Source organism: Eubalaena glacialis, chromosome 15 (genome assembly GCF_028564815.1).
Source record: "Eubalaena glacialis isolate mEubGla1 chromosome 15, mEubGla1.1.hap2.+ XY, whole genome shotgun sequence".
NCBI lineage: Eukaryota > Metazoa > Chordata > Mammalia > Artiodactyla > Balaenidae > Eubalaena > Eubalaena glacialis.
In genome coordinates this window covers 76,864,391-76,878,238 of record NC_083730.1, presented here as the reverse complement: position 1 = coordinate 76,878,238, position 13,848 = coordinate 76,864,391, and the positions used below count along the sequence as shown (strand labels likewise).

At 49.5% G+C, this 13,848-nt stretch overlaps 1 protein-coding gene across 1 annotated transcript; it reads left to right on the top strand.

The window, feature by feature from the left end:
- UNC119B (unc-119 lipid binding chaperone B) lies at window positions 1–12,693 on the top strand. Its single transcript, XM_061169900.1, has 5 exons — window positions 1–265; window positions 2,817–2,930; window positions 6,801–6,930; window positions 7,059–7,231; window positions 9,141–12,693. The coding sequence occupies exons 1-5, from the start codon at window positions 22–24 to the stop codon at window positions 9,251–9,253; spliced, it is 774 nt and encodes a 257-aa protein (XP_061025883.1). The 5' UTR covers window positions 1–21; the 3' UTR covers window positions 9,254–12,693.
- Window positions 12,694–13,848: the final 1,155 nt, after the last annotated feature.

The window sequence follows — 13,848 nt, the reverse complement described above, 5'->3', positions numbered from 1 at the left end:
GGCCATCTTGGCGGCGGAGCGATGAGCGGGTCGAATTCTAAGGCTGCGGCCGTGGGGTCGGCGGCTGGGCCCGGGGGGCTGGTGACTGGCAAGGAGGAGAAGAAGAAGGCTGGCGGCGGCGTCCTGAACAGGCTTAAGGCGCGGCGGCAGGCGCCCCACCACGCGGCCGACGACGGCATCGGGGCAGCGGTTACGGAGCAGGAGTTGCTGGCTCTGGACACCATCCGGCCCGAGCACGTCCTGCGCCTCAGCCGGGTCACAGAGAGTAAGTGCGGGGCCGGCCGCGCCCTCCCCTCGCGCCGGTCCCCGGGCCCCTTGTAGCCTTAAGCGGAGCCGGCCGCTTGCCGCTCGACCGGCCCAGGGTGTCCACCCAGGCGCCCCCGGCCGGCCGGGCCGCGCTGCCCACACTCACCTAGACCTGGTCGGGAGGGTTTCTCCTGGGGCTTGACTGCCCTCCTCTGAGTCCGGCCACGCCAGGCTTCCCTGTGGCCCGTCCCCGCTGAGCCCTCAGGCCCGGCCGTTCTCCTCCTCAGCTGCATCTGTTTGGGTGGGGACCCGCCTTGGCTTAACCGGATCCTCCTGACCCTGGGAAGTGGGCCGCTGCCCACCAGCTATCAGTGAAGTTCCTGCCCAGCTAGGCCCCCTCAACCTGTCTACAGCCAGCTTCTGCCTCCCTCTGCCAGCCCAGACCCCTGCCCTAGCTGCTTTCTCTGCCTTTCCCTCCCCTCCGGCCCCTGACAGCCCCGCCCCCTTTCCAGCCTGCCTTGGCCCCCTACCTCTTTGGGCCCCTAGCGTTGCCCCTTTGTGTGCAGGTGGGCTCCTCCTTCCTCAAATACATTGCCGTGGCATTTCGTGCCGCATTAAAAAAAATATTAGTAAAGTTTCAGTTCACGAACAAAACCAAAATGTGAATCCTGCTTTTGACACTTGTTCCAGTGAATTAAGAATATGTCGGGGTGTCAGAGATGCATTTCTTGCATAAAATGCAACCGTCCTACACCTTTTCATTGATAGTATGAGGGGTGGGGAGAAATATATAGCTCACCCCCTGTCCTGGTTTTCCTCTTTTCTGTTCTCTTCCAGGCCAACCCCTGACTTGATGCCCTTTTTCTTGCTGCTGTTTCCCCCTAAGAGTTTGCAGTCAGTTGGTTAGACCCTGCTTGCCCAGCCGGCCCTGTCCTCCAGACTTCTAACGTTGAAGCACCAGCACTCCCTTGATGGATGAAAGGCTGCCGTCCTATTATCTGCTGAATTGCTTTAGTCGGCAGTCCAGGGGTGCTCAGGTGTCCCTCAGGGAGATGGAGGCTGTCCCAGTGATTTGAGGATGACAGTTTTGGGGGGATAGGCCTTGGTCCAGCCTGTATGAAAGGGAATTCCCATCTCCTAAAATAGCTTTAATTTGAGTCTGGGTATTTTCATATCCCCATTTTCCATCACTTTTTGGGTTGGGACTGTCCTTTGCATGCCTGAGTATATCTTTAGAAGGTCTTGCTATTCTGTTTCATAGAAACATTGTGAAAAAGCTGCTTCTGTTCTGACCCAGATTTCATTTGGGGCTCTGAAGGTACAGAAATGCTCACCACCTCACCTTTCTCACCCATGCTTTCTCCTGATACCAAAGGTGAATTAGGCCACTCTAATGCCCGGCCCTAAGCGGCATTCTAGGAGAGCACTCAGGTCCTGTGTAGGAACTTGAGCTTGGTGCCATTGCTCAAACACACCTCAGCAGCTTATTGGAGAAAGTCACAAGTCAGCTTGGTGACCTCTGGATTTTTTACTCGTCTTAAAATCTGTTCCGTTCAGCAAGTTATTTATTGAGTCCCCTCTAAAGGTGCAGAACCAATCTCAGCACTTTTGGGAGTTACAGAATAATCAGTAGCTCTCAAGTTTGCCATCTTATTGGAGAGTCAGCTTGTAAAACATGAAACAACTAACACAAGCAGGCAGTATAAGATAAAGTGCCAAAGTGAGTTGTGGAGAAGATGCTCTCAGGAGTCATGATAGAAAGAAATCAATGAAATTGTCTTTGATCAATACTGTTTTGATTAGTTGATCAGGTTTTTGGGGGCTCTACTTCACTTTGGCCTCACGCCCTCCACAGCAGATCTGTCCTGCTGCCTGGGTAGGTATGGCCCACCACCTGGTTTTGTGCAGCCCACAAGCTAAGAGTGGTTTTTACCTTTTCAAATGGTTGGGGAAAAAAAAAAAAAAAGTCTTGGGACACATGGTTATATAAGATTTGTATTTCGTGTCTATAAATAGTTTTATTAGAATACAGCCACGCCATTCATTTCCATGTTTGTGGCTGCCTTTGTGCTACAGCGACAGAGTTGAGTAGTTGTGATAGTGACTGTGTGGCCTCAAAGCCTAAATTATTCATGATCTGACCCTTTACAGAAAAAGTTTGTTAATCCGTGCTTTGTGATGCGGTCAGCAAACATGCACCATATTAGCCATTGGATCAGCATAAATGTTTTAAAATGGATTTCTAAAAAAAATTCTATCCTGTTGTGATATCCAATGAAAAGTTTATAGGCCATTTTTGAAGTGTTTCCAAAGAAATCCCCTTTTACCATCCCTATTTCTAAAGTGTTACAGTAATCTTTCATCCACACAAGCCCTTGCACTTTTTTTCTTTCTTGGATCCCCTAATTCTCTCCACACAACTTTTGCCTATAACATAAAAGGAAGTTTTGGGGTGTATTTTAAGTGAATTGTGTAAGAAAAAAACCTGAGTTTGCTTCAAAACTTGAGAAAGAAATGGTAGATTTGGAGGATTATTTAACGGCATTGGTCTCTCTCTCTCTCATTTTCAGATTATTTATGTAAACCCGAAGACAACGTCTACAGTATTGATTTCACACGCTTCAAAATTCGAGATTTGGAGACCGGGACAGTGCTTTTTGAGATTGCCAAACCTTGTGTGTCAGGTAGGCCTTCGTATTGCAGTAGCCACTTGACAGTTGGAGCAAAAGGTCTTTCACGCTTGAGTTTTTGTGTGCCGTTGCATCCTGTGTCACAGACTCCAGCGGCCTGCTTCCAGTCGCCTCCTGAAGCCTGCCTGTGGGCCTGTTGGCTTAAAGCTGTGCTGAGAGGCTGATGTTTGTTGAGTATCTACTCTGCGCTGGTCACTGCGTTCCACATCTTTCTGTTTACATCAGTTCATGTAATCCTCACACCTCTGTGAGGGGTTATTATCCTTATTTTACAGATAAGGAAACTGAGGCCCAGAATTTCCAGGTGACTTTCCTAAGGTCCTCTGCCCTTTGATCTTACCATGTTGCCTCCACTTAGGAAAGGAATCCTTGAAATTAAACTCCAATGAGGAAGCCTACCTGAACCTTGAGTCCTGGGGACACTCTGGAAGGGTGATACGGAGGATTTCAGTCCAGATCATGAGGCAGTGTCATCTCACGCCCTTTTCTTTAAATAGTGTCTCAGCTTTCCCAGTAAGTCCTAGTTTGGACTTTAACGTCCGCCATTTTCTGGATGAACAGAAGGCCCAGACCTGTGAACTCATCTACTTGGGACCCCTTAAGGTAGCTTTGAATGGACACTTCCTGTGCTTGTAATGCAGTTCCAGGGTGATTCATTTCTGACCAGGGGACCACACGTAGGTCTTTGGAGCACATCACTGGAAATGGAGCACCCCCTGGAGTTAGTTACTAGAACACCAGCCTAGATAGTCCTTCAGAGTATCAGCCATGGTCTGTGTTGATGACTCTTTTTGCCAAGCTTTTCTCATCTGATTTGCTATTCAGAAAGAGCCTGTAAATTTGGTAAGACCGCTGTTAGTAACCCAGATAAGTCAAAATGCTTTCATGAAAAAGTCTCAGCTCACGTTAATTATACAACCAAGGCTAGATCACTGGTCTCCTCACCCCACCCAGTATTCTTTTTTTAAATTAATTAATTAATTAATTAATTAATTAATTTTTGGGCTGCTTTGGGTCTTCGTTGCTGCACGCAGGCTTTTAGTTGCAGCGAGCGGGGGCTACTCTTCATTGCGGTGTGCGGGCTTCTCATTGTGGTGGCTTCTCTTGTTGTGGAGCATGGGCTCTAGGCGTGCGGGCTTCAATAGTTGTGGCACATGGGCTCAGTAGATGTGGCTCACGGGCTCTAGAGCGCAGGCTCGGTAGTTGTGGCACACGGGCTTAGTTGCTCCGCGGCATGTGGGATCTTCCCGGACCAGAGATCGAACCCGTGTCCCCTGCATTGGCAGGCGGGTTCTTAACCACTGCACGAGCAGGGAGGTCTCACCACCCAGTAGTCTTTATGCTGTCATAATCTAGTACTGACCAGGGCGCCTAAAGGCTCAAGCGGGCTTCCCTGGTGGCGCAGTGGTTGAGAATCTGCCTGCCAATGCAGGGGACACGGGTTCGAGCCCTGGTCTGGGAAGATCCCACATGCCGCGGAGCAACTAGGCCCGTGAGCCACAATTACTGAGCCTACGCGTCTGGAGCCTGTGCTCCGCAACAAGAGAGGCCGCGATAATGAGAGGCCCGCGCACCGTGATGAAGAGTGGCCCCCACTTGCCGCAACTAGGGAAAGCCCTCGCATAGAAACGAAGACCCAACACAGCCATAAATAAATAAATAAATAAATAAATAAATTAAAAAAAAAAGAAAAATTTAAAGGCTCAAGCTTGTGGGTACTTAAATCTTGTATTGGGAGGGTCAGGGCCAGCCAGCTTCCTGGGTCTGTGCTGTTCGTATCTCTAAGCCACAGGTCCTAGTACTTAAGATGTTCCCAGGACCCCAGGGCTACTTCAGGTGTATGGATTTGGATGAGACTGGGCTCAGAATAGTCATTTCAGTATAAAACTAAATCTCAAGAAGAAGGTCAGCTGCAGATACTGTGAAAATACCTTGATTTACAACCATCCAGTCTTTACCTTTAAGGATCTTGATTCACTAAGAATACACACACACTGATTCAGTGCCCTCCTACAGCACTTGTTCTGATGAGTTCGAATCCCTGAGAAGGTTTGGTCTGATCCTTTTTGAATCCCATTGTTGGAGCCAGGGCTGTGGAGTCTCTGGCTTTGAACCCCTACTCATTCTGGTTGCCCAGCTCCTCTTGGGCTTGTCACAGGCAGAGATGTTTGATGCTAAAAAAGACTCCTCTTTTACTGCACCTATGTTCAGCCTAGAACTGGAAAAAATACCCTTGCTGGATACTGGGTGGCTGTAGCTACTAGAGAGAGAACTAACTCCTTGTTTACATTAGAATGTTCTCTGATTCATTTTACAAATCTTTCATTCCTGGGTTCAGGAGTGGACTAGACCAGAGCCCTTCATTGCTCTTGTGGACCCTCTCTCAGGTCTCACATGTTGGTTCATGGCCCATCTGCTTCACCTTTTCCCAGGTGCTCGGAGTGTTGGGCCTGGTATGGCCTGGAATAGGCATTAGTCCAAGGAAGTGCAGTACCCCAAGGCTATAGGTCAGTGTCTTCCATTTAAATAGCAAAATTATTTCTAGGGATTTGTCTTTGCTGTGTCAGAAATTTTTGCATTCTTTGAAGGTGCCTTTTGAATAGTTTCAACTTTTATAGCCTCATTCTTTTGGTTAGCAGCAAGCACTTTAACTGGGTCAACAGCAGACCTGGTCTGTATAGCAGAGGCCATGTCACAGCCACCCAGCTGGTGTTTCAGGCATCACCGTTAGGACATGGCCCAAGGCCCCAAATTATATATAAGGCAAACAGCTGATTGTTTAAGAACAGGCCTTGAGTCTGATGGACCTGGACTCACATCCCTGCTCCCTCCATTTACTACAGGCGTACCTCATTTTAGTACAATTTTTTTTAAAATTAATTAATTAATTAATTTATTTATGGCTGTGTTGGGTCTTCGTTTCTGTGCGAGGACTTTCTCTAGTTGTGGCAAGCGGGGGCCACTCTTCATCGCGGTGCGCGGGCCTCTCACTATCGTGGCCTCTCTCGTTGCGGAGCACAGGCTCCAGACGCGCAGGCTCAGTAGTTGTGGTGCACGGACTTAGTTGCTCCGCGGCATGTGGGATCTTCCCAGACCAGGGCTCGAACCCGTGTCCCCTGCATTGGCAGGCAGATTCTCAACCACTGCGCCACCAGGGAAGCCCCGTACCTCATTTTATTGTGCTTCACTTTACTGTGCTTCGCAGATATTGTGTTCTTTACAAACTGAGGGTTCGTGGCAACCTTTCATTGAATAAGTCTATTGGCTCCATTGTTTTCAACAGCATTTAAAAAAATTTTTTTTATTGAAGTATAGTTGATTTACAGTGTTGTGTTATTTTCTGGTGTACAGCAAAGTGATTCAGTTATACATATGTATATTCTTTCATATTCTTTTCCATTATGGTTTATTATAGGATATTGAATATAGCAGCATTTTAAATTAAGCCATGTGCATTGTTATTTTTGGACATAATGCTATTGCATACTTAATGGATTATAGTAAAGTGTAAACATAACTTTTGTATACACTGGGAAACCAAAAATTTCATGTGACTCGCTTTATCATGGTGGTCTGGAACTGAACCCGCAATCTCTCTGAGGTCTGCCTATATCTGGGGGACTTTGGACACGTTAGCTAATCTCTCTGAGTCTGAGCTTCCTGGTCTGTAAAGTGGAGATAAAATGAAGACAACACCTACAGGGCTGTTGTGAGGATCCTGTGAGGCATGCAGCACGGGGCCTGGAATTACAGCAGGTGCTCAGTGAGTACTGGCTGCCCTGCCATGTCGGTGTCGGTGTCGGCACTGCTGATCGGTCGTGCTCTTTGCCGAGATGGTGATTGAGCTTCCGTGTGCTCTTGCAGACCAGGAGGAGGAGGAGGAGGAGGAGGAGGAGGAGGAGGCGGCAGGTGGAGATGTGGATGTCAGTGCGGGCCGCTTCGTCCGCTATCAGTTCACGCCAGCATTTCTCCGCCTCCGCACTGTGGGCGCCACGTGAGTACCAGCATTTCCTGAAGGGAGGACGTTCTTCTGGTTCAGAGAAGAATGTTCTCGGTTGGGTTTGGGGTTGGCTTTAGAGGAGGGAGGAGGCAAAGTCAAGCTCACAGAGATTTATTTTGCAGGGTGGAGTTCACGGTGGGAGAGAAACCTGTGTCAAATTTCCGGATGATCGAACGGCACTATTTCCGGGAACGCCTGCTGAAAAACTTTGACTTTGATTTCGGCTTCTGCATCCCCAGCAGTAGGAACACTTGTGAACATATCTATGAGTTTCCCCAGCTTTCTGAGGACGTCAGTACGTATCCCCTGACTTTCACAACATTCTGGATTCTTCAGGCTAGAGGAACAGACCTTGAAATGAAATCCATCTAGTCCAACGACCTCATTTTCAGAGAAATAGGGACATGATGCGTCTCTAGTCTTTTGACCTCAGGCTTCTCGTTTCCTATTGCTCCTGTCTCATGTTTCAAACTCTGACTCTGCCTGCATGGGAGCACTGAAGGTTTAATACAGGCCATCCCTTTTAGATGCCTGCTGCGGGGAAGAGAGTGGCTGAGGGAGATAAGAGGAGGCCCCTGACAGTCCCTGGGAGTCCAATTCGATACACAGCCAGTCATGGTTTCACTGTGTTCTAGTCACCGGCTCCTGCTCGGCACTCCTTTAGCCCTTTGCTTTTTCCCTAATCAGAACTACATGGGAAACTGTGGGCTAAGTAGAATTCTAGTCCTGAGGACCACCTCTTTCTCATTCTCTGCAGGTAGAAGGTTAGTTAGGTAAAACTGTTAGAGTAGATGCTGCAGGCGCTAGGAAGCCGCTAGAGGTTTTGCAGCAGAAGGAGGGGCGTGAGGGAAGCAGTGTCTGAGGAAGAGTCGTCCTGTCGTTCTGGGGAGGAAGAACTGGGGAGGGCACCGGAGGGAGAAGGCTGGGCCGGGGAGGAGGTGGACTGAATGACAGAGGAAGAACAGGCTGTGTATTCCCATGGCTTTGGTCTGGCCCTCTCACATTAGCATCCCCTGTGAGGAATTAGGGAAGGTTGTTCTAGAGCAATCAGGATGTGAGTGGGATTCTGTGAGTAGTGGTGGAGTTTAGTTGGATTGTTGGGGAAGGTCTACATACACCGACCACTTTTCTCAGAATCCCAGGTTCTTAAAATTGTCATTTTCTGACAGGTATTCTTGACTGGTGCAGCAGTACTGTTCCCAGGTAAAGTGAGGATTGCTGAGAAGTGGGCAGGGCGTTGATGACCGCATCAACCGTTAGGATCCTCATTTGAAGCCCACTCCCCAGGCTGGGCTGGAATATGTAGATACTTGTGAGAAAAGATTATGTACAGTATTGCAAGTTTTTGTCTAAGGCCATGGAACTTTTTCTTCTTGAAGCCAAATAAGCTAAAGGAGCGTGGGGGTCAGTACTCTGGATATGAACTAAATGACTCTGGCCTGGCTGAGTTCAAAGAACTTGAAACAGTCAGCTCTCCTTTTGAGAACTGTGGTCAGCAGCAGCATTTCCTCCAGAGGATTCAGAATAGCCTGTGACCATTGACTCAGAACCAGCCAGAGGCAGTGACTCGCAGTTCTCTCGACTCTCCAGTTATGGTTAAAGAGGTCGGGGCAACTGCCTGAACAAACAAGATTTAAATCTGGATCCCAAGACAAGCTCACCCTTTGCTGGATTGTTGGCAGGTTAATACCCCGAGCCATCTCTGGAGAAGGCTCCTTGCCCTTTGTGCCCCTGCATCCGTGCGCATCTGGGATTCCTTTGTTGTCAGGGTTGCCTGCAGGACGTGAGCACAGTGAGGCGCAGCTTTCTGAATTTGGACCAGAGTGTCTAGAGGTGGGGACCAGAAGCACCAAGTCCATAGGCTGCTGTGGTGCCTGTTGGCAAACGGGCGAGCACCTCTCCCTGGGGTTCTGACGGAGCACCAGGCTGGCGATGGCCTCGGAGGGCCAGGTCCAGAGCTGGTTGCATCCTTCTGTTGAAGTGGACAGCATGCTCAGTTTGGGGGCCTCTGTGGTCCCCAGGTCTCCCCAGCTCTCAAGGCCTGGCTCCCTCTGTTCTGACCTCATTATTCTGACAGCGTGTGCTCACATTTACAGGAAGGGCTGGCTTACGAATTTTAGAGGGAATGCTAAGTTTTTTCCCACCTGGCCCGTGGGGCAGACTCACACATAAGTCTTTGCTTTTTTCCTTTCCCTGACTTGCAGTTCGTCTGATGATTGAAAATCCCTATGAGACCCGTTCTGACAGCTTCTACTTTGTCGACAACAAGCTGATAATGCACAACAAGGCTGACTATGCCTATAACGGGGGCCAGTAGCTGTGGCAGGAGCGGACGGGGAGGTGCTTTGCTGTGGCCCGAGGTCCTGGTGCACGGAGGTGGTTGAAGCTGCGGTCTGTTGACACACATCTGGAACCTGGCCCCAGGAAGCCGAGGCTGGGGTGGCAGTTTCCTGTGCTCCAAGAGAGGTGCCAAGCAGTGCTGTGTTTCCTTCCCCAGTATTTTTTCTTCCTTTTTTCCCTGCCCCTTAGGTCACAGAGGTACTATAGTAAAACTTAGCATAAGGCTCCTGGAATCCAGATAAAAAAAAGAAAGTTTATTTTCATGTAGTCATGGCTCCTCTGGGTTGTCCTGATGAACCTGGGTCTCTCCAGGCACAGCCGTGCCGGGGAGAGAAGGCTCTTCTGTAGGTTCGGGGGCGCTGTGGGAAGCTGAGATTCCTCTCTCGCTTGCGGGGTCGCCATCAGCACGCTCTGACCTCAGCCTGTGCATCGTCCTAAACCAACTGGGGGGGGCAGAGGGAAGGAGTGGTGCCAGGAGTTGAGGCACTGGGGTGGGCAAGGCTGCCGAACTGAAGGATCTGTCTTACGTGGGCGCCGCTTATCTGTCTGACTTGCGGATCCTCAGCCGGTCCTCCTGGGGCTCCACTGAGGTTTCAACCTGCCAGTGCCTTCCTGTTCCCCTTCCAGAGGAAAGATGAGCTTGCTCCGCTTCTCCTGGCTCCTGACTTCTGAGTTTCTCCTGAAATACAGTGTATCAGTTTTGCTCTTGGAACTGTAGTGTCTCTCGAGGCCAGAGCAGGCCGTATTGTATTTTGCTTTTTTATCTCTAGGCTTCTTGTGGGGAGGCTTTATAAAATGTCAGTGGCGTTCCCAGCATATAGGATGTGTGGCCAGACTTCTGATAGTATCACTCAGGCTCCCGGGGCTAATCTGGGTCATGTCGTACCTGCTTTTGTACTGAAGTAGTTCCTGGAACCATCCTGGCCGGTCAGACCTAAGGTAATGTGTATTCTGGTCCTTTGGACTGCCACTTGGAATGGCTTTGGGCGTTGGGAAAGGGGGAAATCAGCTGAGGTGGCCTATCAGAGAGACGTGTTCTCAAAAAACTTCCTCACACATCCCTCAGGCCCTCGCTGGATGGACTCTCCGCGCTTCAGCTCCCTACTCTTGTCCGACTGTGTGGGCGATTTAAGTGCTCAGGCCAAACTCCTGACCCTCGGATAAGACTGCTGCTGCGGCCAGGGTTTAGCATTGCTAGAAAGGTCGCAGTAGGAAGGGCCCAGGTACGTGGTATCTGTGACCGGAGAGCTGTCTCCCTAGGTGCTTGGGAGAAAGGCCAGGTGGAGCCAGGGAGAGAAGGGCCAGCGCTTTGCCACAGATGCTCCTGTGCTCTCACTGACCAGTGCTGCTCCCTGTTTGCATTCTAGAGCATGAGTGGCCTTGAACCGTGGTCCGGTGCTTTGTGCCAGGCCAGAGTCTGTGCTGTGCCAGATGCTGGCAACTTCCTCACTGAGAAAACCCTGGTTAGCCCTGTGTGCTGGCACTGCACCCAACCCCCGAGGGAGGAAGAGACCGGGTTCCCTGCAGGGTGGGCTACTCATCCCCAGACCGGTGAATCCCAGAACTGGAGTCAGCTGCAAATCCAGGTGCCTTATGTGTGGCTCCATCCCATACACTGCCGGACAGACATCAGCACTGCCTCTTCACCTCCTGTTTCTCACTGGGGCTCCCTCAACAGATTTGTGTTCATTGAGCTTCAGAATAACCCCTTCTCTCTGTGACAGAAGCCCAGTCGGGAGAGTTTTTCTACTATTTGATGTTTAATTATTATCTAGGATGTGGTTTCTGGAGCTGCCCAGAACTCTGCTCAGTAGAGTGTGTCTTGGAAATGTGTCCCAGGCAGACCACGTCTTGTAGGCTAGTGGGCTGTCTCTTACCTGCAGTGTTAGCTTTTGCTGGGAAGAGGGCCGAGGAGGCAGGCATTCTGGTTTGAATAGTGCTGTATCCTCTTCCCAAGAGCTTGCTTTAGTCTCACTGGAGGCCGTTTTGAGGCCAAGTGCTCGGTCTGTGCCCAACAGCACAGGGATTTGCGATCTTCTGCTCCTGAAGGTCTGGTGTTCTGTACCTGGGACTCTGGATTCTTGTGTCTAGCTACTCAGGAAACCTTGAGAAGCATTACCACCCTGGGGTGTTAGCTAGGGTAAGTCTGAAATACAAGCTTTTGTATCCGAACTGGGGAGAGGATTGGAAGTCATACCTTCTCTGAAAGTAGCTGAACTCATCAGAAGTTGAATCAGGAGGCCATGCTGTTAAGGAGTCTGGGCTATTGGTAGCAGTTACCTGTGGGCAATAAAATGGGAGGAAAAAACCTACCTGCCTGGGGAGACCGTGCCCTCTGTCCAGAGCTGGTACCTGAGAGGCAGCTCCTGAAGGGAACACATTCCAGCAGACAGGCCCAGCTGGCGCTGGGGGGGCCTGCTGCCTGCACCCCTCCCTCTCGTGTCTTGCTCCTGTCCCTCTGGCCTAGGGTCTCCTGGGAGAGCGACTCTCTTTTCCTGTGGAGCCTTTGGGCTAAGATGCCCTTTTAGCTGCTGCAAAGAAGATCCTGGTTTATTTTATTCTATGTTTTAAAGAGTAAACAGAGGAAATAACTAAAAGTAGTCCTGGGATAAAGTAGGTCATCCTCTCCTCGTGCGTTAGCTCAGAGCTGTCTTGCAGGGAAAGTACTTTCCAGGGCCGTGTCGGCCTTCCTGAAGACCTCACAGTCTTTGGGCCATCCAGTTCTCAAATAGGGGCGGTGATTTGGGGGCGTTGGGGCTATGCGGAGACTGGAGATTCTTGACGTGGCAGTAGCTGGGGGAATCTTCAGCTTGTTTCTTCAGTTGAAGTGGGATTCATTTCCGGAATGGACTTAATAGGCTGTGTCTAATGTGCAGATTGGGTGAGTCTTGCTTTAGTGTGTCTTGCCACCCTCGATAGGCTCCCAGGGTACTCTCTTCTTTTTCTCTGTAAAGTCCCTTTCTTCTGGTGGCCGTTGTCACTCTGATGTCAGTGAGGTTGGGGAATGGGGACAGTTCTCAGAATCATAGCACAGACTCGTCTGTGTGTGCGGACCCCTGATGCAGAGGGTGCTGCCGTGCCTGGCGTAGGAGCCCAATCGTCAGATCACCATGTTTCTCACATTCCGCGTCACAGGACATCTTAGTTACAAGAAGGGTCTGGTGGAGGTGGATTTACCCCTTGTTGCACAAAGGATCATGTAAAGTCACTGAACTTGTGAAAGTCTATTTTTTTCCCTGTATATCTATTTTTCACAGAATGTAAGAAACGTTAATGACCTGGTCTGTCCTTCTTCCCCTTTCCCCTTCACCTGAGGTCCTCATTCCAGTTTGTATTGTCTTTGTGTCCAAAGTAAACTAGGTGACTTATTTGTATAAAATGTTATTTTGCCACAAGAGACAGTAATAAAAGAAAGATTTTCACAGTACGCGTACCCTCTCTTGTCTCCTGACTGGGCCCCTTGGGTCACGGGGCGGGCAGGTGTGGAGTAGGGGTGGGCTCTGAGTTTCTTCACGTGGCCTTTCTGTAAATATTGGTTTAATGAGTAGAGCTGGTTTCTAGGGTGATAAGGGCACAGTACTGAGCTTTAGGCTTAGTATTTTTTGCTTTACATTTTGATGGAGTGCTTTGAGAATTAAAAATGTATATACATGTTTTTAAAACATGTTCATTAAGGTGTGTTTTAACTATACCTCATTTAAGAGTAAATTCACCTCATTTAAGAGTACAGTTTGATGAGTTTTGACAAATGGATACATGATCACAATCATGATACAGGGCATTTCCATCACCTCAGAAAGTTCCCTCAAGTGCCTGGTGTTTGCAGCCCATTCCCTCCCTCTATCCAGCCCCTTGCAACCATCTTCTGATTTGTGTCTCTTTCGGAAAACTTGTATACTTTTCATATAAAACTTACAACCATGTTTAAGCTCACAAACAATACAAGTTAAAAATAAGTCTGGTTTAGATGGTCTGTGGCACCTGAAGGTCTATTGGCCTCTGCCCACAAACACCACTCACTTATTTTCCCCTTTCTCCTGCTTCTTGCTGTTTTCTTCCTGGTGCCCAGGTAGGGTGATGAAAGGTGAGGAAGCTTCGGAGCATTTGCCAACGACAGTAAAAGTACTGTGGATTTAGAGGCTTTCTTTTGAATGCATTTCTTTTAAGTGCAAGGTAACATTTGAAAGACTTTGCCGCATCTTTTAATAGATCTCCTGCAGGAAGCAGAGCAAGGTCTTGAAGGAAGACAGAACTTTTGGCCTGTGGGTCAGTGCTGGGGACAGACTCCTGGCTGAGTTATGGGGGAAGAAAGGCAGCTGGAGGGACTGGGTTCCTGGGGGCGTGTGGGAGGTGTCTGGAGCCTGTGGAAGTCTGACTCACACCTGTGCCCATGCAAGACCCTTGGCAAGCAAGTGAAATCGCCGTAGTTTTTTTTTTTTTTTTTTTTTTTGGCTGTGTTGGGTCTTCGTTTCTGTGCGAGGGCTTTCTCCAGTTGCGGCGAGCGGGGGCCACTCTTCATCGCGGTGCGCGGGCCTCTCATCGCGGCCTCTCTTGTTGCGGAGCACAGGCTCC